This window comes from Octopus bimaculoides, chromosome 18 (assembly GCF_001194135.2).
Source record: "Octopus bimaculoides isolate UCB-OBI-ISO-001 chromosome 18, ASM119413v2, whole genome shotgun sequence".
Taxonomy (NCBI): Eukaryota; Metazoa; Mollusca; class Cephalopoda; order Octopoda; family Octopodidae; genus Octopus; species Octopus bimaculoides.
In genome coordinates this window covers 28,055,292-28,081,736 of record NC_068998.1, presented here as the reverse complement: position 1 = coordinate 28,081,736, position 26,445 = coordinate 28,055,292, and the positions used below count along the sequence as shown (strand labels likewise).

Below are 26,445 nucleotides of genomic sequence, written 5' to 3'. Positions count from 1 at the left end.
GCACAGATATCTCAGATCTAACATCTTCCATATCTTCAACTTTTGTCACATATTTGTCTATATCATCTTTTCAAATTGCATGTCTTATACCAGATCAGTCATCCTTCTTCTTTGCCTCTGATAACCAGATACTTTCACTACATGCCTTTTATAGACTGTCTTTATAATGGAAAAAAAACTCTGTTTGGTTAATTCTTTAGCATCCAAATTATTCTGTTAAATATAATGCTTATTTATTCTCATTGTTTTGAATTAATCATGCTTTGTCTCATAACGTCAAGATTTTGATGATGTGATCGTTTATTTTTAGAATGATATTGTAGTGTAGGTGTGAGAGACTGGATCTGGCTGGTTTGAACATAAAACAGCTAGAATATTTGGATTGAATGTGGATGGTTTAAATGTGAAAGAGTTAATGTGGGTACTAGTTTCTTAAATTTCCACTATCTATCTCAAATACTATCACCATCTCTATTCAGCAGATCATCTTGATCTTGATGTCAATGTTATGCAGTTAGTCCATGGCTGCTCATGCTATCATTTATTGTGGTGCATCTAATGCACCTTCAATTCTGACTTGTAGTTAGTCTGCCAACACAGATATTTGTTTCTGTTGATATATTTTAATGTTATTCTCCTGAACTTGCTAAAAATAAAACAGCTCATATGTCCTGTCGTAAGAAGGGAGGACACTAGCCCTAGATCTAATAAGTAGAAGGTGCATTGGAATGTTTTTGATCCCATTACTGTTTAATCAGCACTGGCCTAGGACAAAACAACAACAAATGGAAACCCGTCAAAAAAAAGGGGGGGGGGGATGAGAGAGAGAGATTTTGTTTATTGCAAAGCTCCTTTGAAATTATCTTATCTACTCAGAAAGTAACAACCCACCATACAGCCTCTAATCCAACTCAACTCTCTGCTTAAACTTAACAAGGACACTTTTACAGTTTTTATTACTTGATCTAATCATCATTTTTTTACATGTCTGTTTTCCATACTGGCATGGGTTGGTTGGATCATCAGGGCACAAGTCATTTCTTATTAGAAGCTGTTGCTCCCACACACTAATATTAATACGTGTCATTTGATCTGGTTTGTATGGTTGGATGATCTTACTATTGTGGAACAGTTTACAGAGTGTACTGGGTGCATTTTCAATGCTAGAGATGTTAAAAAGTCTCCAGTGAGACAAGATTAAAGGGACCTTATGACTGTTCTCATTTACCAATTACTGTGTAGTGCAAACTGGATACATTTTTCATGGCACCAGTTGAAGGGAGGATGTTTAGTTCACCAGTCCCTATGGAAGGGAGGGATCTTGAGTGACCAGCATAGGAGGGAGAGAGCACCTTGTACATAGTAAGGATAGAGAGTACTCAATATCCCAAGGTATGTACATTTGTTCAGGTGACCAAAGAGGGGAATAGGAAAGACAGAGTAATAATATCAGAAAAACCAGAATGGATGGGTAAAAGATGCAAGAGTATAATGAGAAAATCAGACTTATTTGGGGGTGATGTGGTTGGCAACTGCAGAGGTGGACAAAGATAAGTTTGAGTGATGAAATAAAGTTGTGAGTAGGTGATGGGTGGCAATAGAAATGGCTCAGAGTAAAGGGAGTGATGGTTGACAGTACGGAAAGGCAAAGTTTGAGTGTACTAGCTAGAAGATGAGTGTGATTCATTGCAGTCTCTTACACATAGGCTTAGGGTGGTGCAAGGGAGTCAGAGGGGTGGGGATGATACAGTTAAAACAGGTGATAGGGAAAATTAATGATACAGGGTTATGAATGATAAAGAGGAAGATGAAGGGTGGATAAACAATAGTAGATGGTGGAGGATAAGGTGAGGTAGGGGTAGTAAATATAGGCTTGGCATGGTGCAAAATATCTCAGCCTCTAAACACTACAGTCATGTCGGTACATTTAGCCATGAGTGGGTAGGTTTGCTGCACTACCACACACATATCACCATCAGTACAGCCCCTAGTCACTTCTGTCAGATGCTGCCTCTTCAGGTCAGCCTTTACCACTTCATATGTTTTCTTTAGTCTCCTTCCACAGCTTCAACTAACTTGAAGTGCTTGCCACTTCTTTATGTAGGAGTCCACCTCCATATGCATCACATGATCCTACCAGTGCAGCATTTTTTCTAGTGCACTTTTGGATTTGGATTCATGCACATTAACATTATACATCCATTGGAGCATGCTTGTCCGATTTCTTTTTAGTCTTTGCAACTCACCTAAGTTATTAGCTGTAATTTCCCCCTCTTTATTATTAATCAGCTGAGATTTAAGAAAATCGTGCTATGTAATCTGATTAACACAGAATTGAGATTACACCAATAAATGTAATACTTATTTATTGAAATAATTATGCATTATCTTGTAGATTTGAAATTTTGATGATGTGATTGTATATTTTTAGAAACATTGGATAAAGCCATATTCAGAGATGCTGTAGTTTTCTAACATTTGCCAAAAATGCAAAATTGTTAGGGTTTTTTTTTTTTGTATAATCTAATAATTTACATTATTTAGTTTGGTAATTTTGTTTTTACAAATCTGGAAGTCTTACTGTAAGTTTATATTAAAAAGAATATTTATAAAAAGCCAAGTTTTTTACTGAAGCATGTTTTGAGCCTGGATAATTCAAAACATGCTTTAATCACATAATGGCAGTGTTTGGGTGCACTGCCTACTTGCAGTGGAATCACTACTAATCTTTTGCTTACTTATAGATTATTTTGTTGATACAAGTCAGTACTCAAAAAACTTTTGTTGTGTACTTCCATATAAGTAAACTTTGATAGGCAAACTTCAAATATTTATAATAGAGACATTTAAAAAATAGCAACAAAACACAATAAATTATTTATATATACATAATTTGTAAAGTTTTTGTTTCCTTTTTTTTTTTTTTTCAAATAATGTTTATTACTCTTTGTTCCTTTGTTTGCATATACCCATGTTTTCTAAAAACTAGATAATGTTTTTTAACCTGTTAAGTTTGTTATATTAAAACCAATCTTACATTTTGTTTCAATTTTAGACTGGTAATGAACGTTGGAATAAACTTGCTACACCTGATGATTTATTGTACCCTTGGGATCCAAGGTCATCATACATTAAATCCCCTCCATTTTTTGATAACATGGTACGTTATAATTTTTATCTATATGCATTGAAATTATAAAATTACCCTATGATAGATGTGTTCACAATTATCTTCTCAAAACTTATATATATTTTGAGTTATGTGTGTGTGAAAATCAGTTTTAGATTCCTCATAATCAGATATATTTTTCAATAGGTGATTAGCCTTACAAACTTAAATGGATCGAAGGAAAGTTTCTTAAATTCAGATCTCTATTAACTGTGCTTTTAAACAGAAAAGAATTAATCTCATTGTATTCCAGCTTCACATTATGCATACAGCATAACTTTCTATAAATCAACTGTTCCTTTAATATTAAACAGCTTGGGTATTCTTTTAAATCACCCTTTCCTTTATAATAGTAATAGCCATACTATTAGCGATATTGCAAGAAGAAGAAATTAAGAGACTGACTTTGATTATTTTGAATACTGAATGTTGCTTACAGACCATGTTATGATGTAGATAATTTGGATTGGATTCTGTCAATGAAAATGTTTCGATTCATCATCATCATCGTTTAACATCCGCTTTCTATGCTAGCATGGGTTGGACGATTTGACTGAGGACTGATGAACCAGATGGCTGCACCAGGCTCCAATTTGATCTGGCAGAGTTTCTACAGTTGGATGCCCTTCCTAATGCCAACTACTCCAAGAGTGTAGTGGGTGCTTTTATGTGCCACCGGCACGAGGGCCAGTCAGGCAGTACTGGCAATGGCCACGCTCAAATGGTGTTTTTTACATGCCACCTGCACAGAAGCCAGTCCAGCGGCACTGGCAACAACCTCGCTCGAATGTTTTTTCACATATCACCGGCACAAGTTCCAGTAAGGCGACACTGGTAACAAACACACTCAAATGGTACTATTTACATGCCACCGGCACAGAAGCCAGACAGCTGCTCTGGCAATGATCACGATCGGACGGTGCTGTTAGCACTCCACTGGTACAGGTGCCAGTCATCGAATTTGGTTCAATTACAATTTCGATTTCACTTGCCCAACATGTCTTCACAAGCAGGGTTTAGTGTCCAATGAAGGAAAGGTTGGCATGGGTGCCAGTCGTCGAATTTCGTTCGATTTTGATTGTTTTTTGAAAATTATTAATTTTAAACTTTACAGAATTTCAGGATTATATTTTAACAACTTTTTTTTCCAGACTAAGGAACTACCTGTTATTGAATCCATTAAAAATGCCTATGTCCTTATGAATTTTGGAGACTCTGTTACTACAGACCATATATCTCCAGCTGGTAGCATTGCTAGAAATTCACCTGCTGCTCGTTACTTAGCTTCTTTAAAGTAGGTATATTTTGTTTTTGTCTAATTTTGAAGAAAACATGCTTCCTGTCTTGTTCACTTCTCTGCCTTTGTAGTTCTAATATTTTATAACTTTATCAAAGCTTATTCCTCTCTATATAGATCTCCATGTAATTTGATTACTATTTGGTTTGGTAGTCGAGTAGTTAGCAACCTCAATACTAAATAACATAGCATTTATGACTTGGTTATTGTGAAATAGTTGATTTGTATCACTAGTTAGTAATAAATCTATCAAGTGCTATGATGTCATGTGGCTTAGATTTACATTGTATGTCAACTTTATAGATAACTTTGAGCTAAACATTTGATATATAAACAATTTACTCTTCAGTATGTAAAACAAGATAAGAGCCTGCACAAAACGTCAGAACTCAGTTTTCTTGTTTTACAAATCTGATATACACATGACTGACAGTCTAGTGAATCCTACTGATTGATATCAGACAGGTTCAATATGGTTTCAGTTCAACAGTTTTGAATGAAAATGCTGTTGTAATTGGTTTCCCTTTTCACTGTGACAGAGCTTACCACTGTGAACTTCTATTATTCTCCTCCCCGGTATTTCATTAGAATTAGAGCTAATCTTCAGCCAAATTGTTGCTAGTGGTAGTTTGCACATCATTTGGGCCTGTGAATTTGACAATAGTAAACAAGTGAGGTATAATTTAATAACATTAAAAAAACAGAAAATGTAAAGAAATGTGAAATAATAGTTGATTAGAAGAAATGAGAACAGATTTGAGATTATTTTTGTTAGTATTGTAAACTTAGTTGAAATCATTTGGATTGGGTGAAAAAATGTATATAATGGAAACTTGATTTACCTTTTAGACCAGAATATTTTCATTCAGAATTTAGTGTAGAAGTTATTTTGAAGTGGGTGAGATTGTGTTTCAGTTGAATATGTTCGGTCTTCCTATAATCCTCTTTGAGGTCATTTTGTCTCCCAGTGTCAATGGGGGGATAATTTTCAGATTTTCAAAACAAGAGTATTGTGCTTTTGGCACTTGGAACAATTCAGAATATAGGCAGATGTATCAAGGATGATTATGTCTATTATTTTCTTTTTTTTCATTTTTGTATTTTAGACTAGCAGAGATACCCAGCATTGCTCAGTATTAAAATGGCATAGCTTGTGTGTGTATATATATATATATATATATATATATATATATATATATATTACAGTTACGTTGAAACAAGTGATACAGGAAAGTGCAACATTGACAGCAAAACATTTGTGGAGTAAATTTTAAAGCTTTGCATAGTTTAGCTCACCAATTTTGACATAATTATCATTTTTATAAGAGTGTGTTGGATAATTTCTGAAAGCAGCTCCAGGTGTTGTGAGAAATAATTTGTATGTGGTCTGTTTCTGAGAGCTATTCTATTGGACCTCTGTGTAATCTGGCATGCTAAACATTGTTTTAATGATTCAGCATCAAGTGGTGCAGCATGTCTTTGCTGATCTTGAGAAAGACTCATCTCCCTTCTCTCTTGGGACTCCATCTGACATGCTGCAGCATGCCTTTACTGATGTCGAGAAAGTCTCATGTCCCTTATCTCTTGAGACTCTTGCCTTTGGTTTTCTGCACACCTCCTTACTTTATAGGTGTTTCTGGAGAGATTATGTCTTTTCTTTGGTGGCATATTTTTTTTCAGTATTTTAAGCAAAGAATTATGAACATAGAAAAAAATATACATTAATCTCTATTTTTGTAAGCAGTTCTATGTATGTAGTATGTCTATATTTTTGTAAGCAGTGTGAATTAACCAAATATAAGCAAACTAAATACCTTGCAACTGCCGTGATAATTATGAACTGTTAATTGAACGGTAGATGTGTATTTTTATATGACTTGGACCGTTCACGTAATTGTTTTTTGTCGAGTTTCATCTCCAGCTGTCCTTGTCACACATGTATATGTATGTGTGTGCTTAATAATGTACATAATGGGCACGCAAACACACACACTCGCAGGCACATACACGTTCATATACAAAATGTGACGATATGCACACATATACTCTCACATACATATAGTAAGAGAGACATGCACACATACACACTCATATATGTGATGTTGTCGCCATGGTATAAAATATCCTTTGACATATCAAACATGCAAACACATATACAAAAGTAGAAGAATAAAAGTGAAATGATATTATATCACACAAGAAAGAAAATTTGTAAACAGAAATTACAAATCCATTTCAGCAGATAAAACTCTAGAAGAAAATAGGTTGAGTGGAAAAACCTTGAGCCACTTTAGAATATCTTTTTCTAACGCATGCTCAGTGACGTGGTTGAATTCTCATTGGTTAGTAATGAAGGCTTATCGGCTGTATCACAATGGTTTTTGATAGAGGGAGAAATGTAAATAGATAGAGTGCAAAAAATTTTTAATAAGTGAGGTAATGTTGTAGGGAGAACATACAAATAGTGTGAGTGAATGAAACAGACATAGACTTAGAGAGGGTGAGAGAGAATATATGTAAGCAAGAGAATCAGTTGAAAACTGCAGAAGTCAAAGGGAGAGAATTGGTTAAAAACTGTAGTTTTTAGAGAAAAACCTATGTAAAGCACCTTTTCCCTTGGTTTCTCGCTTTACATGGAAGCTCTGGGCAAAATGTTATAGTACATGAAAAGTAATATGTGTGTAAAGTTTGGTGAAAATCAGTTGAAAACTGTAGAAATGCATACATACTACACACACATATCCTTCGTTTTATATATATAGATGACTTTTTCAGTGAAGTCAGGTGGGAAGTATATTTGTTGTCTGTACCTATGTACATAGAATTGATAAAAATCACGACAATTACTAAATTTGGAAAAGCAGTAAATTTCAGTTTGGTGTGTCAGTTTGGTTAATTTTTTTGTATGGTTTGCAATGATTAATTTTTTGATGCGTAGGTGGTAGTAAAAAAATATTTGTTATGTTGGCATATAACTAGATGTTATATAATTCTTAATGCAGCCGTATTATTGAGTTTTGTTGCTCCTATTCTACTTTCATGTAAGTCAGTTTGCCTGATTGCCTGTTTGTTGTTAAGTACTTTTTTAATTAATTTTTTTCTTACATTTATCTTTTTGTGTTTTAAATAAAGAAAAATGCTTGTGCTAATAAAGATTCACGTGTTTTCTTTCCTAGCCTGAAACCTCGAGAATTTAACTCTTATGGTTCTCGCAGAGGTAATGATGCTGTCATGGTTCGTGGCACTTTTGCAAATATAAGACTTGTCAATAAATTTATGTCTAAACCAGGACCTAAAACTCTACACATACCAACTGGAGCCACAGTAAGTGACTGTTTTTCTATATAGATTTAATATTTGTGTGGTATGATATTAAAATTAGAAGTCTGATTATTTGAAATAGAGCATGATTATCTATTAATGTCAAACAGAAAGGCTCTCTGAGTTGTGTGTTCATGAAATGGAAATAAGAATATATGAGGTGGTATCAAAATGTTACCAGACTAGTTCTGTAATGCACCAACAGGTGGCAGTACATGGTTGCATGTGCAGTGACCTTCATGAGGCAGCGTGCTGAGTGGCATCACTGTGTTTACTTCAGTGAAATTTGTGTTTTTGTGATCACATGTATGCTGTAGTTTGCAATTTTTGTCATGGACAGAAAGTTGGAATAAAGAGCCAGTGTGAAATTTTGCATTAAGCTTGGGAAGTCTGCTACAGGAACATTGAGCATGCTTTGACAAGCTTATGGTGACAAGGCAATGGATCGAACGCAATGTTTCAAGTGACACAGGCACTTCAAAAGTGGAAGAACATCCCTGGAAGACAATGAGCAATCTGGAAGTCTTGCCATGAGCGTCACACCCCAGAAATGTGGAAAAGTCATCAAAAGGATCATTGGAGGACAATCAACGTTTTGAAGCATTTGAGGGAGGACATTCAGCGAAAGCGACTGTATCTGTGGACCACAAAGAATTGGATTCTTCACGACATCATTGCACCCTATAACCGAGCTCAAAGGTTGCCATTTTAACACTTGTCGAGACCAAGAGCAAATCGCACTCACTTACAAAAAACAATTTCCAGGCCAGATTCCAAAAGTGGCAGGAATGCAGGAACCGGTGCAAGGTGACTATTTTGAAGGAGATGATATTAAAACTTAGGTAAATAAGTTATTTTTTATTAAAACACAACTAGTCCAGGAGATTTTCGATACCACCTCGTACATTGACACTGACGAAAGGAGAAGATAAACGTATTATATACACAAATCTTGCCAGAGTTGACATTACCTTTCACCCCTTCTGTGTCAGTAAAATAAATACCAGTAATATAATCAGGTTGATTCACTCATGTATACCTCTTTTCTGCAAAAGTTCCTCAGAAACGATTATAAGCAAGATGAATGCATCTTTTGTTTCTCTTTAGTTCAGTTAGTGTTATTAGTGCTGGACTTGTCATCATTTTACAGCATTATTTTATGAATCTTTAAGGCAACAAAAGGATGTTGTGACACTTGAAATCAGTTGAAAATAAAACAAAATACAATTTAAGAATTTTTAAGGATGAATGTAGTTAAACATGTATTTTGAAATCTCAGTGTCTCTTCTTTTGTCTTATGCTTAGTTCTTTTTACTTGGAATAAGGTTTAGTGATTAAAGCTATATATGTATGTGTAGACAGCTTTTTTTTTTTTTTTTGATAACTAAGAATATCAACCTTTGTTAGCTCACGGTAATGTTGTTTGAAATTATATGTTTATAATGGCAAATTCTTTAACTTTTGTTCTCTGAGTACTTAGCATTAGATATTGTAGTATATATAACTGCATATCCCATCTTCAAGACAAGCAGTTTCTGTAACCCTGTGTATTAATCTTAGAGCTAACACCCCTAAATGGTTATTTTTTATATCTTTAATGTATATTTCTCCTAAGTGCCAACACAAGTTCTTTGTCTTTCTCTACCTTTCTGAGTGATGCAAGTGAGGTAGGTTTAAAATGTTTTAAGCATTTGCCTTAAACAGAGTTTTAGAATGCCAGTTTCATAATCATTTAATGTCCATTTTCCATGCTGGTATTGGTTGGACTATTTGACAGGATCCAATGAACCAGGGCATTGCAATTGAGCTCCAATGTCTGCTTTGGCATGGTTTCTACAGCTGGCTGTCCTTCTTAATGCCAACCACTTTACAGAGTGTACTTGGGGCTTGTTTCGTGACACTGGCACGGGTGAATGTTGTCAAATAACTTGCAAAATAATGAGAGGCAAAAAAGACTCCCTCTAGTAGGAGGTGACTTAAGATTCCTTTAGCTACAGTAAAATATACAATACTTGTACATTTTTGTAAATGTTACACATGTAAGTGTGGTTATTGCTATTAAAGAACTACTGAAGAAATATACCAAAGTTTTACAGTTTACTTAAAAATCTGTTTTATTCTAGATTTCCCAATATGCAAATGTTTTTATTGTATTAGCAATGAAATTTATCTTATTAAATGGTTACTTTGCATTGAATTCCATTTAATATAGGCATTGTGGTTGGTTCAATTCTATATTTAAGAGATGAGGAATTATGTACATTATTTACATTCGACAGATATTTGTCCTCATCTTGTTTGTTAATACAACGTTTCAGCTGATATACCCTCCTGTCTTCTTCAGGTGTCTTGGGGAAATTTCGAACCTGGGTTCTCATTCCTAAGGTATTTTTTGATGTTATTATTATTATTGTTATTGTTCAGGTCACTGCTTGGAATCGAACTCGGAATTTTGGGGTGAGTAGCCCGCGCTCTTAACCACTACACCCACGGGCATATGGTGTTGTGGTTAAGAGCGTGGGCTACCAACCCCAAGATTCCAAGTTCGATTCCAAGCGGTGACCTGAACAATAACAATAACAATAATAATAATAATAATAATAATAATAATAATAACATCGAAAAATACCTTAGGAATGAGAACCCAGGTTCGAAATTTCCCCAAGACACCTGATGAAGGCTGGAGGGTATATCAGCCAAAACGTTGTGTTAACAACAAACAAGATGACGACAAATACCCATCGAATGTAAATATTGTGGTTGGTTTTTGATAAATTTTGAGTCCTAGATTTAAAAAAAGAATTTATTCTTTTAATTTATGTTTGATTCCAAATTCAAAACCTTTGCTGGTCTTCAAGCTACTATGGATTTTTGAATCAGAAATTACATTGTGCAATTCAATGTAATTTGTAAGATGTATATTATGTCAGTATTTTTTTTTTATCCTTAAATCCACTATGATATCATTTTCAGGAATTATATAAGCAACCCTGGTGCACTTTAAACATGTCTTTTCAAACTGAAATGAGAGTCATCTCTAGAGTTGGATTGCCCTATAAGTTTTTAGGGAAAAAATATTTTCTAATCCTAGCTGTAATTTTAATGAGACCTCATATATAAAATGCTTTTTTTTTTTATCTTCTTCAGATGGATGTATTTGATGCAGCTGAAAAATATAAGCAAAGCAATAATAGTGTTATCATATTAGCAGGAAAAGAATATGGTTCTGGTTCTTCCAGAGACTGGGCAGCTAAAGGGCCTTCAATGCTGGTAAGTTGACAAGTTTTGTTTGAATTGCCATGTTTATTATGAATCCACCTGTTAATCTGGTTTTTTTGAAAGTATAACAAAAGCATTCAATCAGTGTCCTCATCATCATCTTCTTCATGATCATCATTTTTACAGCTGTTTTTTCCATGCTGGCATGAGTTGGATGAGACTAAATTGAGGCAATATTCCATAGCTGGATGCCCCTCATGTCTCCAACCCTTGCTTATTTCCAAGTATGATACTTATTCCTCTGGTCTTTTATACAATGAATTGCACAGCAGACATAACCATTGACAGTGTTTAGTCAGTGACATTATTTTACAATGCCAGCTTATAAGAGAATGGCAAGGCATAGGTCACTATTATTGTTGATAAGAATTGCTTAATGTTAACTTATCTATTGTAATCAATAATTCTCTCCTCATCCACTTTGAATTTAATAGATGTATAAACATTCTCTGTTAGAGATTGAATATGGTGACTGTCTACCTTTTGTAGTTGATGATTTGATTGGCTCTTTTACTTGTTTCAGTCATTTGACTGTGGCCATGCTGGAGCACCGCTTTTATTCGAGTAAATCAAACCTAGGACTTATTCTTTATAAGCCTAGTACTCATTCTATTGGTCTCTTTTGTCAAACCACTAAGTTATGGGGACGTAAACACACCAGCATCGGTTGTCAAGCGATGTTGGGGGGGGGGGACAAACACAGACACACAAACATATATACACACATACATACATGCACGTTTATATATATATATATATATATATATATATATATATATATATATATATATACATGCATATATATGACAGGCTTCTTTCAGTTTCTGTCTACCAAATCCACTCACAAAGCTTTGGTCGGCCCGAGGCTATAGTAGAAGACACTTGCCCAAGGTGCCATGCAGTGGGACTGAACCTGGAACCATGTGGTTCATAAGCAAACTATTTACCACACAGCCACTCCTGTTAGCTTAATGTACACTCCCACTTTTAATTTATCCTTTCATTTGAAAGTAATGAGCCTGTTTAGCATGTGAGATCAATGATTTTGATAGATTACTAACTCATACTAACCCTACCATCCCTAAATGAATCAAATTGGATATTTAATTATCTTTCATCTGAAAATTTCTTATGCTACTATAATCCCATTGGTGCGTAACACCCAATAAACCTCTCATGGAGTATTGCCAGATGAAGCATTGTTATGTAAACATCTTCATTACAAAATCTTATATAATTTCACATGTTATTGCATACTGAATTGTATGGCACAGTGTTTTAACAATAAATTTGCTACTGAAATCCCTGTAGCAATACCCAATTTATCCATTTGTTTCAAGTCTAAAATCTGTTTCATCTGCCATGAGAATTCCCTTTCACTGGTGCCACAAAAACAAGTATTTAGTACACTCTAGATAGTTGGTAAATTGGATCTAGCAGTAATAATTTAGGAGCTTCAGAGCCAAGTAACCTCTATAATATTGTTGCCATGTAAAAAGCATCCAGTACACTGTAAAGTATTTGGTGTTATGAAGAGCATCCGACCAAAGAAGAAACTATGCCAAAATTGGGACATTGGTGCAAAACATGGTCATTTGACCTGTTGAACCATCCAAACCATACCAGCATGGAAAAAAAACATGGATAGCAGCAGTGATGATTCAGGGCATCGGACCTCTTTGTTGTAAAATGTGGCACCTAAGGAACATAAGAAAAGGTTGTTTTTTTGTTCTTTTGTTTTCAAATTATAGACAACAGAATTGAATTTAAGTTATTTAAATTGCAATATTTTATAGTTCTTTTGAGAATTTTCAGGATATAATGCCTTATGGTTGAAGTGTCAATATTTATTTCAATAAAGGCAACTGTATTGTGCTAATTCCCTCTATGTTGATTGCATTTTTTTCATTTGTGTTTTCAAATGCAGGGATATATTTTCCAGTTTTGATCAGTTTATGTAAAGCCTAACCTTTAAATTAGAGTTAAAATGATTCTAACAAATTTTCCAGTGACTTCATCTCAATATATTTGTGTATAGATATTAGCTATGCCATTTATTAAGCAATGCAGTTGTAGATTTTGAATTCCTGACATTTAGTTGGTTGGTTGAAATCCTTCCATAACTATTTTGTTACACTCTAAAGTGAGATATTTCACACTTTTTGTCTGCATGTACCAAGTGAAAACCTAAGTAAAGTCCTGTTCCATGATCAGTATTTAAAAGAACTCTTGTAATTACAAAGATCTGCTTTGAGAATTGGCTGTATTTGAGTTCCTTGAGCCACTGCTGGTGCAACTGATTATTTCTTCATGTATTCTTTCCTCTTTAGTTGTTATGTCTACAAGTCATAAATCTTAGAAGGATTACTACCCTATTTTCCGACATATAAGTTGAAGTGGCATATGCAAACATTAAAACATTGCATTGTTTTACATTATTTACATTTGATGGTTATTTGTCGTCATCTCATTTGTTGTTAACACAACATTTCGGCTGATATACCCTCCAGCTTTCTTCAGGTGTCTTGGGGAAATTTCGAACCTGGGTTCTTATTTCTAACGTATTTCTCAATGTTGTTGTTGTTGTTGTTATTATTATTATTATTGTGTTTTGTTTTTCTTCTTTCTTCAAATTTTCTTCCATTTCTCGCCGAGTGTTTTTCGTACACCTAGGGCAGAGAAACTTGTTGTATGCATTCCCAGTTTACACACGCAAATTCACAGGTAAAATATGTATTTAAAAAAAAAAAAATCATGAATGGTTGTTGTTTTCACAGCGATAATGCTCTTCTCAGTACATGAGTCGTTCCAGTTAACATGATTTTTTGCACTTCCTGTAGGGATGGTAAGCCTGGTATCATTTTCAAATAGGTTTCAGTACCTTTTTTTATCATTCCTAGAGATCCTACTATCACTGGTACGGTAGTTGCCTTGAGGTGCCACATTTTTTCAATTTCTATTAGCAAGTCTTATTATTATTATTATTATTATTACTACTACTACTCAGGTCACTGCTTGGAATCGAACTCGGAATTTTGGGGTTCGATTCCAGGTTTTTACCTGAATAATAATAATAATAATAATAATAATTACATCGAGAAATACCTTAGGAATGAGAACCCAGGTTTGAAATTTCCACAAGACACCTGATGAAGGCTGGAGGGTATTTCAACCGAAACGTTGTGTTAACAACAAACAAGATGAGGACAAATGTCCGTCAAATGTAAATAATGTACATAATTCATCTCTTAAATATTGAACTGTACATTGTTTTAGTTAGGTAATTGAATTACAAGCTCAATCTGAACCTACACATTCTTCTAATTTGTTGAAATATGGAATGATATAAATGTCTGTTTCTGCAGCATTTTCCCATGTTAACTAACATTGTTAGTTTGTGTTAAATAATATACAATGTTCTCTTTTTATCTCTACATCTAGGGTGTCCGTGCTGTGCTAGCTGAAAGCTTTGAACGAATTCATCGCAGTAATCTTATTGGGATGGGTATCATTCCTCTGCAATATTTGCCAGGTGAGTCAGCTGAATCCCTTGGCCTGACTGGAAAAGAACAATATACAATTACTGTACCACCAGGAATGAAACCTCAATTAACAACAACTGTTGAAGTAAGTATCGTCATGTTTTTTCACCTAGTTTTTCATGTACATTTATTCCTTTTGTTACCATATTTCTGTTAACATAATCTGCCTTTGTTTCAATTAATCTTTAAAATAATGAAGTATTTAGGAAAATAACTTTCTAATTATTAAGCTGGAATAATTTAGCATAAAATTTTGATGGAAGATCATAATTTAAACCACTTTAAAACAGTAGTAAGTTTGTCATAAAACTTGAAGCTGTCTCAGGTGGATTAATATCAAAAAGATTAAAGAATTATTTGTGCTTTTTCTGATGTAAAATGTTTTTTGATGTATTTCATTTCTATACACTTTATATGATTGCATATTTCCATCGATTGTTATCCTTTTATTTTTTCTTATTTGCAGCTGAGTACTGGAAAGACATTTGAGGTGCTTTTACGATTTGATACGGATGTGGAGTGGACATACTTTTCGAATGGTGGCATCTTGAATTACATGATACGTGGTATGCTATGATGTTGACTCGAAAGGATAGAGACATTTATTTCTACTGGATCTCATTGAAGCAATTACTACTTCAAAAACTGCTTTGTGAGCAGTAATAGATAGTCGAGTGCCTTCTGAGATTTAAATAAATTAATCCACACCTGTCCTTTATTGAGGGGGTAACATTAGTAATATGTTTGTTATGCTTAAGTAGACTCACTAACACTGGTTTACAGTTAGGAAGGTTGCCATTATTGATGCTACTGTTTAAAATATTATATCTACATACAGTAATCAATACATTGGTCATCTAGAAAAATCCTGTCTAAGGCTGATGTTTTAGCTATCAGAAGGATCAATGTATGGATAGTATTCAACATCCCGGTCTCTGACTACTTTTTAATAAAATTTAATATTTCATTTATTTTGGTATTTTGTTTTTTTTTAATCTTTTTTTTTTCCATTTTTTTTTTATGTAGCATATTTATATGAATATATGAATGTTAATACAGATATGTTAAAATGAGTTGGAGAGACCTGCAAATTGAAACAGGATTTTTCTTTCTTGAAACAGACCCAAAGTTAATGAACTCAAATCACTGTATTGCCATTGTGTTTTGTTTATAGACAAAACACAGTAATTCATTTTTCTTAGATTGTTTTAAATTTTCCAGTTTTCTCACCATCTTAACATAAACACAACATTAAAAATTGAGTTGGAATTGACGAAAGAAGCATTATTTGTCAGTTGTGATATCAGCCACCATAGATTATATCAAGTTGCTAAGTATAACATACATGTCTCTTTTTAGTCCACTGAATGAAGAGACAACCTGAGAGATGTGTTATCACAGCTAACAAGAGACACTGTTCTGTCTACCAGTGAGATGAGTGACAAAAGCAATGACAACTGCATGAATGGCAATAACATAGAAAGAATTCTAGCAGCAATAAAATAGCAAAAGGAACATTAAGAAGCATTCATTTACAAATATGAACAATAACAGAAACAAATGAGACTCTACATATTTACTTGACAGGCCACAAATAGCAATCATGTTTTCTCTGAGCTTTCATCCTGTTGTCTGAAAAGGAATGTCACATTGAAAAGTGCAATCCTAGATACATGGCATCTAAAAATAAAGTCAAAAAATAGAATGGCCATTAATGAAATACTTCTGATGATAAACCTGCTGGGTCAGTACAGAGCAAACAACAATAGAAAGTGACATTGTCTTTTCAAAAATTAAATAAATAGAATCAAACATTTTATCATTGTGATTGTAATTCTATTAGCCATTTGTTTTTTTCACATTATGCAAAGTCTTCCAAAATATTGGCTTACTGAGCTATAAAATAAAGCTATAACTAATTGCGACATGTAATGTAGAAAAGAACAGGAAGTTCCTTTGGGACAACCTACTGTGGGCAACAGACTAAATCTGTGGTTGATGCAAAGTTCCAACCAAACCAAGGGTAACATTGTGGTGGAACAGTGAAGTAGACAGAACCATAAAGGTAAAGACACAGGCTTGGAAAGACTGGTAAAATAGAAGCAGGAGAGAATTTTATCAGATAGCTAGAAGATAAGCTAGGTCTAAGGCTTACATAGTAAAAGAAGAAACAGGAAATTGGTTTGCTAATGTTCTACAGTGTGAGGTGTTCCAGGTAGCAAGACAATGTATTAGAAAGAATTAAGATATGGGTAAGAAGTGTGTGTAGATGGATATTGGTACACTTGTGCTTAGTGATTCTGAAAAAATAAAGAGGCATGGAAGTGCTGCTATGAAAGGCTATTAAATGTGGAGAATACATGGGAAAACGGGGGGTCTTCCAACATGGACTTAACAGAAGAATCAGCTATCCTAGTTTGCATAAGAATCATCAGGTGGAGTGTGCTGGTATGGCCATGTGATACATAAGGATAAGGACAGCTGCCTTATTCATATGTATGTAAACCTGTCACCAAGCTGCATAAAGAAGTGTCAATCACTAAATGTAGATGGAAACTGGAAGAGGAAGACTTGGGAAGATGTAGGACAAAACAACAACATTTTAACCTCCAGATGTTGAGCCTTACAAGAGATGACAAACAACCAAGAAAGACTGCCAATTTGCTGTGCTTGAGTCGACCCATCCATCTAAGCAAAAACGGAGCCCTAAAGGTATCCCATTTATGTCTGTGCCCCTACACAATCTGTTCTTGATGAATCCCTTGCCCACAACTCATCTTCTTAACACCAGCTCCCTCCACCTGTGTTCAGTACTCACTGCATTCCAGTCCTCTGCATCATTTCACTTATACACGCTTCCCTATAAATTAAGGGTACATCATGACACATTTTTACCATCATCACTCTCTTTACCAACTGAGGCGGCCTTGTATCTCTTCTACAGCAAGACACTTGCTTCTATCTCTCCATCATACTCTAATCTCTTATAACCTAGCACGAAGTCACTACCTTCAACAGTATTCCCTGCTCAGTAGAGGGACCTTGCCTTGTTAGTTATTTGGTGGCCACACTGCTTGCTGCTGATGTCATGTAAAAAGCACTCAATACACTCTATAAAGTGGTTTCTATGGCAACCAGCCAAAGAAACCATGTCAGAGAATGAGTACAAATCCAAATGACACTACACTTCAATGTTTAAACATTAATATAGAGAGAAAGAACAGTAGGTATGTTATGTCCTTTCATAAGAAAGACACTAACAAATGACTGTAAGTGCCGAAGACAGTGAATGTCCACATAATTACATGTCTGTTCTAAAATATCTATTCAGAAGAATATCTAGATTTTCCTTCACAAAACGATGCACTACAAAATGAAATCTACAGAATAAAACAAACACTAATTGTTAATAAATAAAACAAACAAGTTAGTAGAGCAAGCAACAGAACAATAGGGGAAGAATTTCAGAATACAGAACACTTAGTAAAAATAAATAGACTCCATATAACTGCAATTACATGAATTAAATTCACCTTGAATATATTATTGATGGATGCATTAGCAAGAACCAGAACAAAACACATCAAATGGAACAAATCAGGCATGAAATTTAATCATAAAGTGACATTGATAATAAATACAAATATATCAAAATTGGAAAATGTAAGCATCTTCATCACAATGAGAGAGTTTCTACATGATCACTTGAAATGCTAGAGATAGCAACCAAATCTTCAGATCACACTTACTGACTTAAAAATAAAGGACAAATTAGATAATGTAGCCATAAATATCTGTAAAAAGATTAAATGGTTGCAGGTGGAATGTCTTAAATCTATCTTAGGCTCCAATCTGATCTGGCAAGGTTTCTACAGCTGGATGCCCTTCCTAACGCTAACCACTCCGAGAGTGTAGTGGGTGCTTTTTATGTGCCACCAGCATGGGAACCAGTCAGGCAGCACTGGTATCAACCACGTTCAGATGGTACTTTTTATGTGCCGCTGGCACACGAGCCAGTCAGACGGCACTGGCACTGACCACGTTTGGGTGTTGCTTGTTACTTGTCACCAGCACGTAAATCTAGCAAATCAGTTCTCTGACCCCTTTTCAATTCCAGCTGTAGCTTATTTCATTTATTTTGTTAACACTATTCTTCGACCTTTAAACCCCAAAACAATGAATATCCACCCATGAACTCCTTACCAGGTGATTGCTCCTTTTTGTTACTTTAGTAAATTTAATATTGTTTTATACATCATTCTAATATGTGGCATAGTTATGCTTTGCAAAACATTAATTTCCAATGTTGATATCAGGCCATAAATTTTGGGGAATAACAACAAAATGCGTAAACCAACTTCCTTATTTGACAATTTATTTCATCAACCTTGGAAGAATGAAAGGTGAAGCTGACCTTAGTAGTGTTTGAGCTGAAAAAGAAATGAGTTCTAACTAAATGCTGCAATTTGGGGGAGGGCATAGCTAATTAAACCAACCTCAGTTTAATTAATCAACTTAAATTGATCTCAGAAGGATGAAAGACAAAGTTAGTCTCTGTGGCATTTGAACTCAAAACGTAAGGTGCTGTAACTAAGTACATTTTCACCAACACTCTAATGACTTTGCCAATCCATTGCCCAAACTGAAAGATGATTCGAGCACTTAAAGGGGCAGGCATTTATGTACTAACTAGGCTCAGTGTTGCCTATCTTTGGTTGACTGGATGAGATTCAGCATTGTCAGCATGGCATACTGGTATCTACCAGCACCAAGAAAGTAATAGGTCATAAGTACCGTATTTTAATGTGTATAAGGAACCCTTTTTTGTAAAAAATTAGGAATAAATCTTAAAGGCTTGGAAGTAGATATATATAGTGGAAGTGAAATGTAAGAAGTTTATAGAATGGTAGAAATCACTTATAGGAACTAAAGGTATGTTTTTGCCAATGTTTGCAACAATAAACGTGTTCTTTAAATGTGTTTACAAGAGGATTCTCTGAGAACAAGATGAAATACATTTCATCGTTACAAAGCGGACAGAAAGATTTACCTTTGTCATACGGAAATGATTTAGATAGAATATACCATTCCAAATCATATTGTTTATTATGATCCTTTAGATACCAAATTAATTTACTAAACCCAGTATTGTTACATTTATTGATATGTTTAAATGTAGAGTAATGATTAGAAATTCTTTTGGACAACTAAGATGAAGAATTACTCATATTAAAAAAAGACATCAGAACCGGAAGTAATTTTACATTGATAAATAGAGTTTCTAACGTTCCCTTCATCATATATGTAGTCATCACATTCTCTTAAAATGTTACACAAGAGTTACACAAATACTAGAACTGGGTGCCACTGCATAATGCCAAAGACTCCAAATTTGCCATCAAGATGTTGGACAAGATACTGCAAGAGCCTGGGCTTCAGAGGTCCACAGCTCTTCAATATCCTCCCGAAGAACCTGAGAGACCTACATGGGGTGGATGTAGGTGTCTTCAAAATAAAGCTGGACCTCTTACTTTCAAGTGTCCCAGATGAGCCAACTTCATGGCAGGAGGTGCAGATGAGGGCAGCGGCATCAAACTCCCTCATGCACCAAATGTCAATTCCTAAAAAGCATTCATGAAGTAAAATTATGTAGCAACACCAAATGGCATGGCCACAGCTCATAGCTGAAACTAGATGATATCATATATATATATATATATATATATATATATATATATGTATAAATTTTGCACATACCATAATCTGTGCATCACCAACACATTCTTTGCCAACAAGGCATCTTGGAGACATCCAAGATCTCAACTCTAGCATCAGTTGGATCTTGTCATCACACGAAGATCCTTTCTGAATTCTATCCAACTGACCCGTAGTTACCACAGTGCGGATTGTGACACAGATCATTCACTAATAAGTAGCAGGGTGGGGATTCTGCCTAAAAAAGTCCATCACTCCAAGAAAAGGGGCCTACCATACATTAACACTGCCAGAATCTCAGACCCTACACTGCAGAAATGTTTTGCTTTTTCTATCAAGGCTGTCCTCAGTAGCTGCCCGTCCTCCTCTGCTGAAAGTAGGTGGAATTATATCCAGGAAGCTTTGTAACCCACATCAATACAAGTTGAGAGGTTGGCTTAACTTCAACACAGAAAACATGAGCAACACTGGGTTCAGCAGCTAGTATACACACATGTATATATATATTCCTTTACTTCTTTCAGTCATTAGACTGTGGCCATGTTGGGGCACTGCCTTGAGGAATTTTTAGTCGAACTTATCAGTCCCAGTACTTATTTTATTGGTCACTTTTGCTGAACCACTAAGTTGCAGGGATGTAAACACACCAATACCAGTGGTCAAGTAGTGGTGGGGAACAAACACAAACACAAAGACACACACACACACATATATATACAATGGCTTCTTTTAATTTCCATCTACTAAATCCATTCACAAGGCTTTGGTTGGTCTGAGAGGTGCCACACAGTAAGACTGAACCCAGAAACGTGGTTGAGAAGCAAACTTTTTATCACAGTCATGCATGTGCCTATACAAGTAGTCAGTCAGGTTCTTACAAAATATATCTTAGTAACAGAAGCAGTATTAATATATATATGTTGACTGCAACTGAACTAGTGACAGAATCATTGAATATGTATGTTGCTGTGGATTTTGAATTATTTTAAATTATGTTAAATGTCCTTGATTGTAAAATTCATGTATTCATTTGAAGACAATGGTTTTTTTTTAACCAATTAAAAAATATGTTAGAAATGGTTGTAATGAATTGACACCTGTCCTTCAATTGTTACTTCATCACCATCATAATCATTGTTTAACATGTTTTCCATGCTGGGATGGGTTGGACGGTTTGACTGAGGTCTGGAAAGCCAGCGGCTGCACCAGGCTCCAATCTGATCTGGCAATGTTTCTACAGCTTGATGCTCTTCCTAACACCAACCACTCCTACAGTGTAGTGGGTGCTTTTTACATGCCACTGGCACAGGAGCCAGTCAGGTGGCTCTGGCATCAATCACATTTGGATAGTACTTTTTACATGCCACCTGCATGGGAGCCAGTCAGAGGACACTGGTATCGACCACATTCAGATGGTGCTTTTTACATGCCACTGGCACGGGAGCCAGTCAGGGAGCACTGGCCACAGCGGCGATTTTGGTTTTACTTGACTCAGCAGGTCTTCTCAAGCATATCATATCGCCTGATGCATCAAAGGTACAATTAAATGGGCTGGACATGCAGCATTGGTATCAGCCATGGCTGTTATCTCACTTTAGTTGCTAGGCCTTCTCAATCACAGTATATATCCAAAGGTCTTGATCTCCTGTCATTGCTTCTGTGAGGCCCAACGTTCGAAGGTCATGCTTTACCACCTCATCCAATGTCTTCCTGGGTCTACCTCTTCCACAGGTGCCTTCCACAGTTAGGGAGAATCTCAGTCCATACAGTATCAAGGTATGATATAATATATATGTAAACCTATATAGTTGACATAGAAACAGTAAATTTAACAATGTTATTGTGTATTGTAAAAATGATAGACAACCTTTCATTGAGTTCCAGGCCTTATTGGGCTCTCATCAGAGGTGTCTACGTCATTTGACCAATCATGATGATATCTTTATCTACATCCACTTTCATGGAATTTTCTTCACACACCATCATCATGTCTGTCTGTCTGTCTATATATATGAGAGGGAGGAGGAGCTAGACCTCGGACATAGAAGGTAGCTGGAAAGAAAGAGGCTTGGGGAAGCCATTATGAAAGACTGCTGAACGTGGAGAATGAATGGGAGGAGGAGAGCCTGCCAAATGTTGATCCAGTTGAAGGACCAGCTATCCGAATAGACAGCACCCAGGTAGATAAAGCAATTAGGGGTATGAAGCCAGGAAAAGCCCCCGACCCATCAGGAATCACTGCTGAGATGCTTAAAACATCTGGTGGTGTGGGCTATGGCCTAGTCACCTGTAAACCAGGTAGTTCATGATGGAGTCATATCCAATGACTGGCATAGCAGCAACATAGTCAAGTGTTACAAGGGTAAAGGTGATGCTTTAGATAGAAATAACTACAGGGGTATCAAACTGCTGGATCAGGTGATGAAGATAATGGAGAGGGTCATAGCCCAACTAATTAGGGAGAGAGTATGCTTAGATGAGATGTAGTTCGATTTTGTGCCAGGTAGAAGCACCACTGATGCTATATTCCTGGTACGGTAACTTCAGGAGAAATACCTAACCAAAGATAAACCCCTATACTTGGCTTTTGTGGACTTGGAGTAAGCCTTTGACAGGGTCTCCAGATCCCTTATCTGGTGGGCAATGCGGAAACTGGGGATTGACAAATGGTTAATAAGGGCTGTACAGGCCCTATACAGAGATGCCGTTAGTAAGGTTAGGGTTGGCAATGAGTATAATGAAGAATTCCGGGTAGAAGTAGGGGTCCATCAAGAATCAGCCCCCTCTTATTCATCATAGTCCTCCAGGCAATAACAGAGGAATTTAAGACAGAATGCCCCTCGGAGCTCCTCTATGCTGATGACCTTGCCCTCAGCAGAATCACTACCAGAACTAGAGAAGAAATTTCAGGTGTGGAGGCAAGGTTTAGAATCAAAGGGCCTTTAGAGTCAATGTTGCAAAGACCAAAGTGCTAGTAAGTAGGACGGCAAACACATCACACTCCCCTCCAGGTATCAAAATCAAAATCAAATCAAATCACAATCAAATGGAAATTGTAGTGACACGTAAAAAGCTCCATCCGAATGTGGCCGATGCCAGTGCCACCTTGACTGGCTTCCGAGCCAGTGGCACGTAAAAAGCACCCACTACACTGTAGGAGTGGTTGGTGTTAGGAAGGGCATCCAGCTGTAGAAACACTGCCAGATCAGACTGGAGCCTGGTGCAGCCTCCTGGCTTCCCAGACCCCGGTTGAACCGTCCAACCCATGCCAGCATGGAAAACGGACGTTAAACGATGATGATGATGATGATGAAGGGAAACAAAGCAGCAGTGGACATTTTACGAACAACCAATAATAGTAGAAAATGATGAGAAAAAGTTATGACAATAGGAAATTGTTAGTTACTTTAAACCAAATTTTAGAAAACTGACAAAGAATGTAAATCTAAGCATGTAGAAGCCAATGCTATTTTCAAAATTAAAGAAATAATAATGTTGATATATTGTTAACATTTTATTGTGATTGCCTTTCTTTTGGTTTTAAAAACTAAAAACTGCTTTTTTAACTGGGACAGAAAGATCAAGGCAATGAATACAAAATACAAGGAAAAAGGAAAAACAAGAAACAATATTTCCCATTTAGACTTTTGAATTAACTAAACTACAGCGACAAGTGACTGAGACCTTTGGCAGAACACCGTGCTTGTGAAGACCTGCCAAATCAAATGAGATTGTTGCCGTGGCTGATGCCAGTGTTTTCTAACTGACACCCAAGCTGGTGGCATGTAAAAAGCATCCATTACGCTCTTGGAGTGGTTGGTGTTAGGAAGGGCACCCAGCTGTAGAAACCTTACCAAATCAGATTGAAACCTGGTGCAGCTCCCCAGCTTATCCGTTTTCAGTCAAACCATTATGCCAGTATAGAAAACGGACATTGAATGATGATGATGATATATATATATGTACCTCCATCATCATCATCATCGTGTGTGTGTGTGTGTGTGTGTGTGTGTGTGTGTGTGTGAAGAAAATCCTACTAAAGTGGACGCAGATAAAAATATTATAATTGGTCAAATAATGTAGCCACCTCTGATGAGAACACAATACTATCTGAATAGCGATTAAGGCTGTTCAATTTTTCAGTCTACAGAGAAATAGTTAAATTCACCATGTTCATATTTCTACTATGCATATTTGCTCACACACACAGACCTACACAAACATGAACAGGTACTTGTATTTTTTAGTTCAAATATGCTTTATTTATTAATCATTTGAAAATACTGTCTAGTAGATATTTATTTGGTCTGTGCATCAAGTCATATCATGTACAATATTTGATATGGGTACTAAATATTCCTGCAAAAGTGCTGTATGAAGTGTTCAGGTAAACAATAGGCTTCCAGGGGAACTTATGTAACCCCTTACAGATGCTCTCCGACATTGCATAAAAAAACACCAGCCTATCACTCGTCACGGTACAGTCTGCGGCTTTAAATAAAATCAAGAAGGCCTTAGCTGATGCTACCATCTTAGTTCATCTGAAGCCTGATGCACCACTCTTGTTAGTTGATGCATCACAGTTTTTCAACCTAATGAGATGCAAATCAGTGTCATCTCCATCAAGAATAACTATTTTATCATCTTCAGTTCCACCCTGACGTCTTCTTTAAGCCTATGCACTATTAGCACTAAGATTTCTTAGGTTTTTGTAAAATTAAATTATTGATTACATGTTATTTGTCCTATTACGCTTGGTATGTAATAAGACAATTAGCATATAAAATCAAAACCTTCATATATTTTCACCTTTTAGAACATGTGCTATAAGTGGAACAATACAGTAAAGTTCTTGTAAATGCCAATATGAATTGCCGTGGAAGCCAGCTGTCTACTGTGTACTTTTGTAAACCAAGAAAAAGATATTTATTAGCTTTCGAAAAAGGAGGAGTGGGGAAGAAGAGAGAGAGAAGCGGAGGAAGACAGCGAAGTATGTTTCCTGTTCTACAGATTAAATCAAGTGTAAAACATACCAATTATTCTTCGTTTGAATATTCCAGACGAGCGATCTATCCATTTATTGCTCGTTTACACAATGAATACTGACGTGCTGTCATACACGTCATGAGGTGATTCTTGGTTAAGATAGATATTGTCACTAAAAACTACTCAAATTAAGTCAATCGCCTCAGTCCCAATCGAACTTATTCTTGATGGGCATCATAGTTCGATATTAATAACTTTTTCTTCCTTCTTTCTTATACTACTACAGTAAAAATTTAAAACAAATGAGTCACTGGAAGGTTCAAGAAAATTTAAAATGTGGTCAAGCTGCTGTCCAAAATATATGCTTGCCTTGTGACTTCACCAGTAGCAACCAGTTCGGAAAAGAGACGGAGAAAGTAAGAGACAACGGCAAGAGGGAATAAAGTTAAAGAACTGATAGATAGAAAGGTAAATAGAGAGTAGGGGTAAGTGCAAACGTAATTGAAAGTGAAAGACGAAGAGAAAAGAGGAATAAAAAAAAGGTAATTGAAATAGAGAAAAAGAAAATATGACATAGAAACAGAGAGATAAGAAATAGAAAGAGAGAGGGGGAGCCAAGGCTAAAAGAGATAAAGAAAAGAAAGAGAGAAGAGATCAAGGTTAAGAGAGAAAAGAAAGAAAATTTAGAAAGTGAGAGAGAAATAGAGAAAGGAAACCAAGGTTAAGAGAGAAAAAGAAAATCTAGAAAGAGAGAAAAGAAATACATTGAAGAGACATAGGTTAAGAGAGAAAGAGAACGAGTAGAGAGAATGAGAGAAACAGGAATAGACAGAGGAGATCAAAGCAAAAGGAAAAGAGAAAGAAAACTAGAGAGGGAGAAAGAGGAGTAAACTAATGATGAGAGGCAGAGAGAGACAGAGAAAGAAGAATAAAAAGAGAGGGGAAATTGAAGGCAAATGCAAAAAGAAAGAAAAGAAGAGAGAGAAAAACACTGAGGGAAATGAGAGAGGAAGAAAAAAAAGAAGAGAGAGAGAAAAAACACTGAGAGGGAAATGAGAGAGAGGAAGAAAGAAAAGAAGAGAGAGAGAAAAACACTGAGAGGGAAATGAGAGAGAGGAAGAAAGAAAAGAAGAGAG

At 35.7% G+C, this 26,445-nt stretch overlaps 1 protein-coding gene and 1 long non-coding RNA gene across 4 annotated transcripts in view; one reads left to right on the top strand and one right to left on the bottom strand.

Moving 5' to 3' along the window:
* LOC106876434 (cytoplasmic aconitate hydratase) overlaps positions 1-15,579 on the top strand; it is an 82,622-nt gene extending 67,043 nt beyond the window's left edge. For all 3 annotated transcript variants that reach the window (XM_052974608.1, XM_052974607.1, XM_052974609.1), the window contains 6 exons: positions 3,056-3,160; positions 4,321-4,463; positions 7,643-7,790; positions 10,935-11,057; positions 14,508-14,693; positions 15,075-15,579. In XM_052974608.1, the coding sequence (XP_052830568.1) occupies positions 3,056-3,160; positions 4,321-4,463; positions 7,643-7,790; positions 10,935-11,057; positions 14,508-14,693; positions 15,075-15,185 (816 nt within the window). In that variant the 3' untranslated portion in view covers positions 15,186-15,579. The remainder of the gene's footprint in view (positions 1-3,055; positions 3,161-4,320; positions 4,464-7,642; positions 7,791-10,934; positions 11,058-14,507; positions 14,694-15,074) is intronic.
* A 588-nt stretch (positions 15,580-16,167) lies between these two features.
* On the bottom strand, positions 16,168-25,793 carry LOC106876438 (uncharacterized). The gene is made up of 2 exons (XR_001410249.2): positions 25,357-25,793; positions 16,168-16,288 (listed from the first exon to the last, which is right to left on the bottom strand). It is a non-coding gene; the product is annotated as an uncharacterized LOC106876438 (long non-coding RNA).
* Positions 25,794-26,445: the final 652 nt, after the last annotated feature.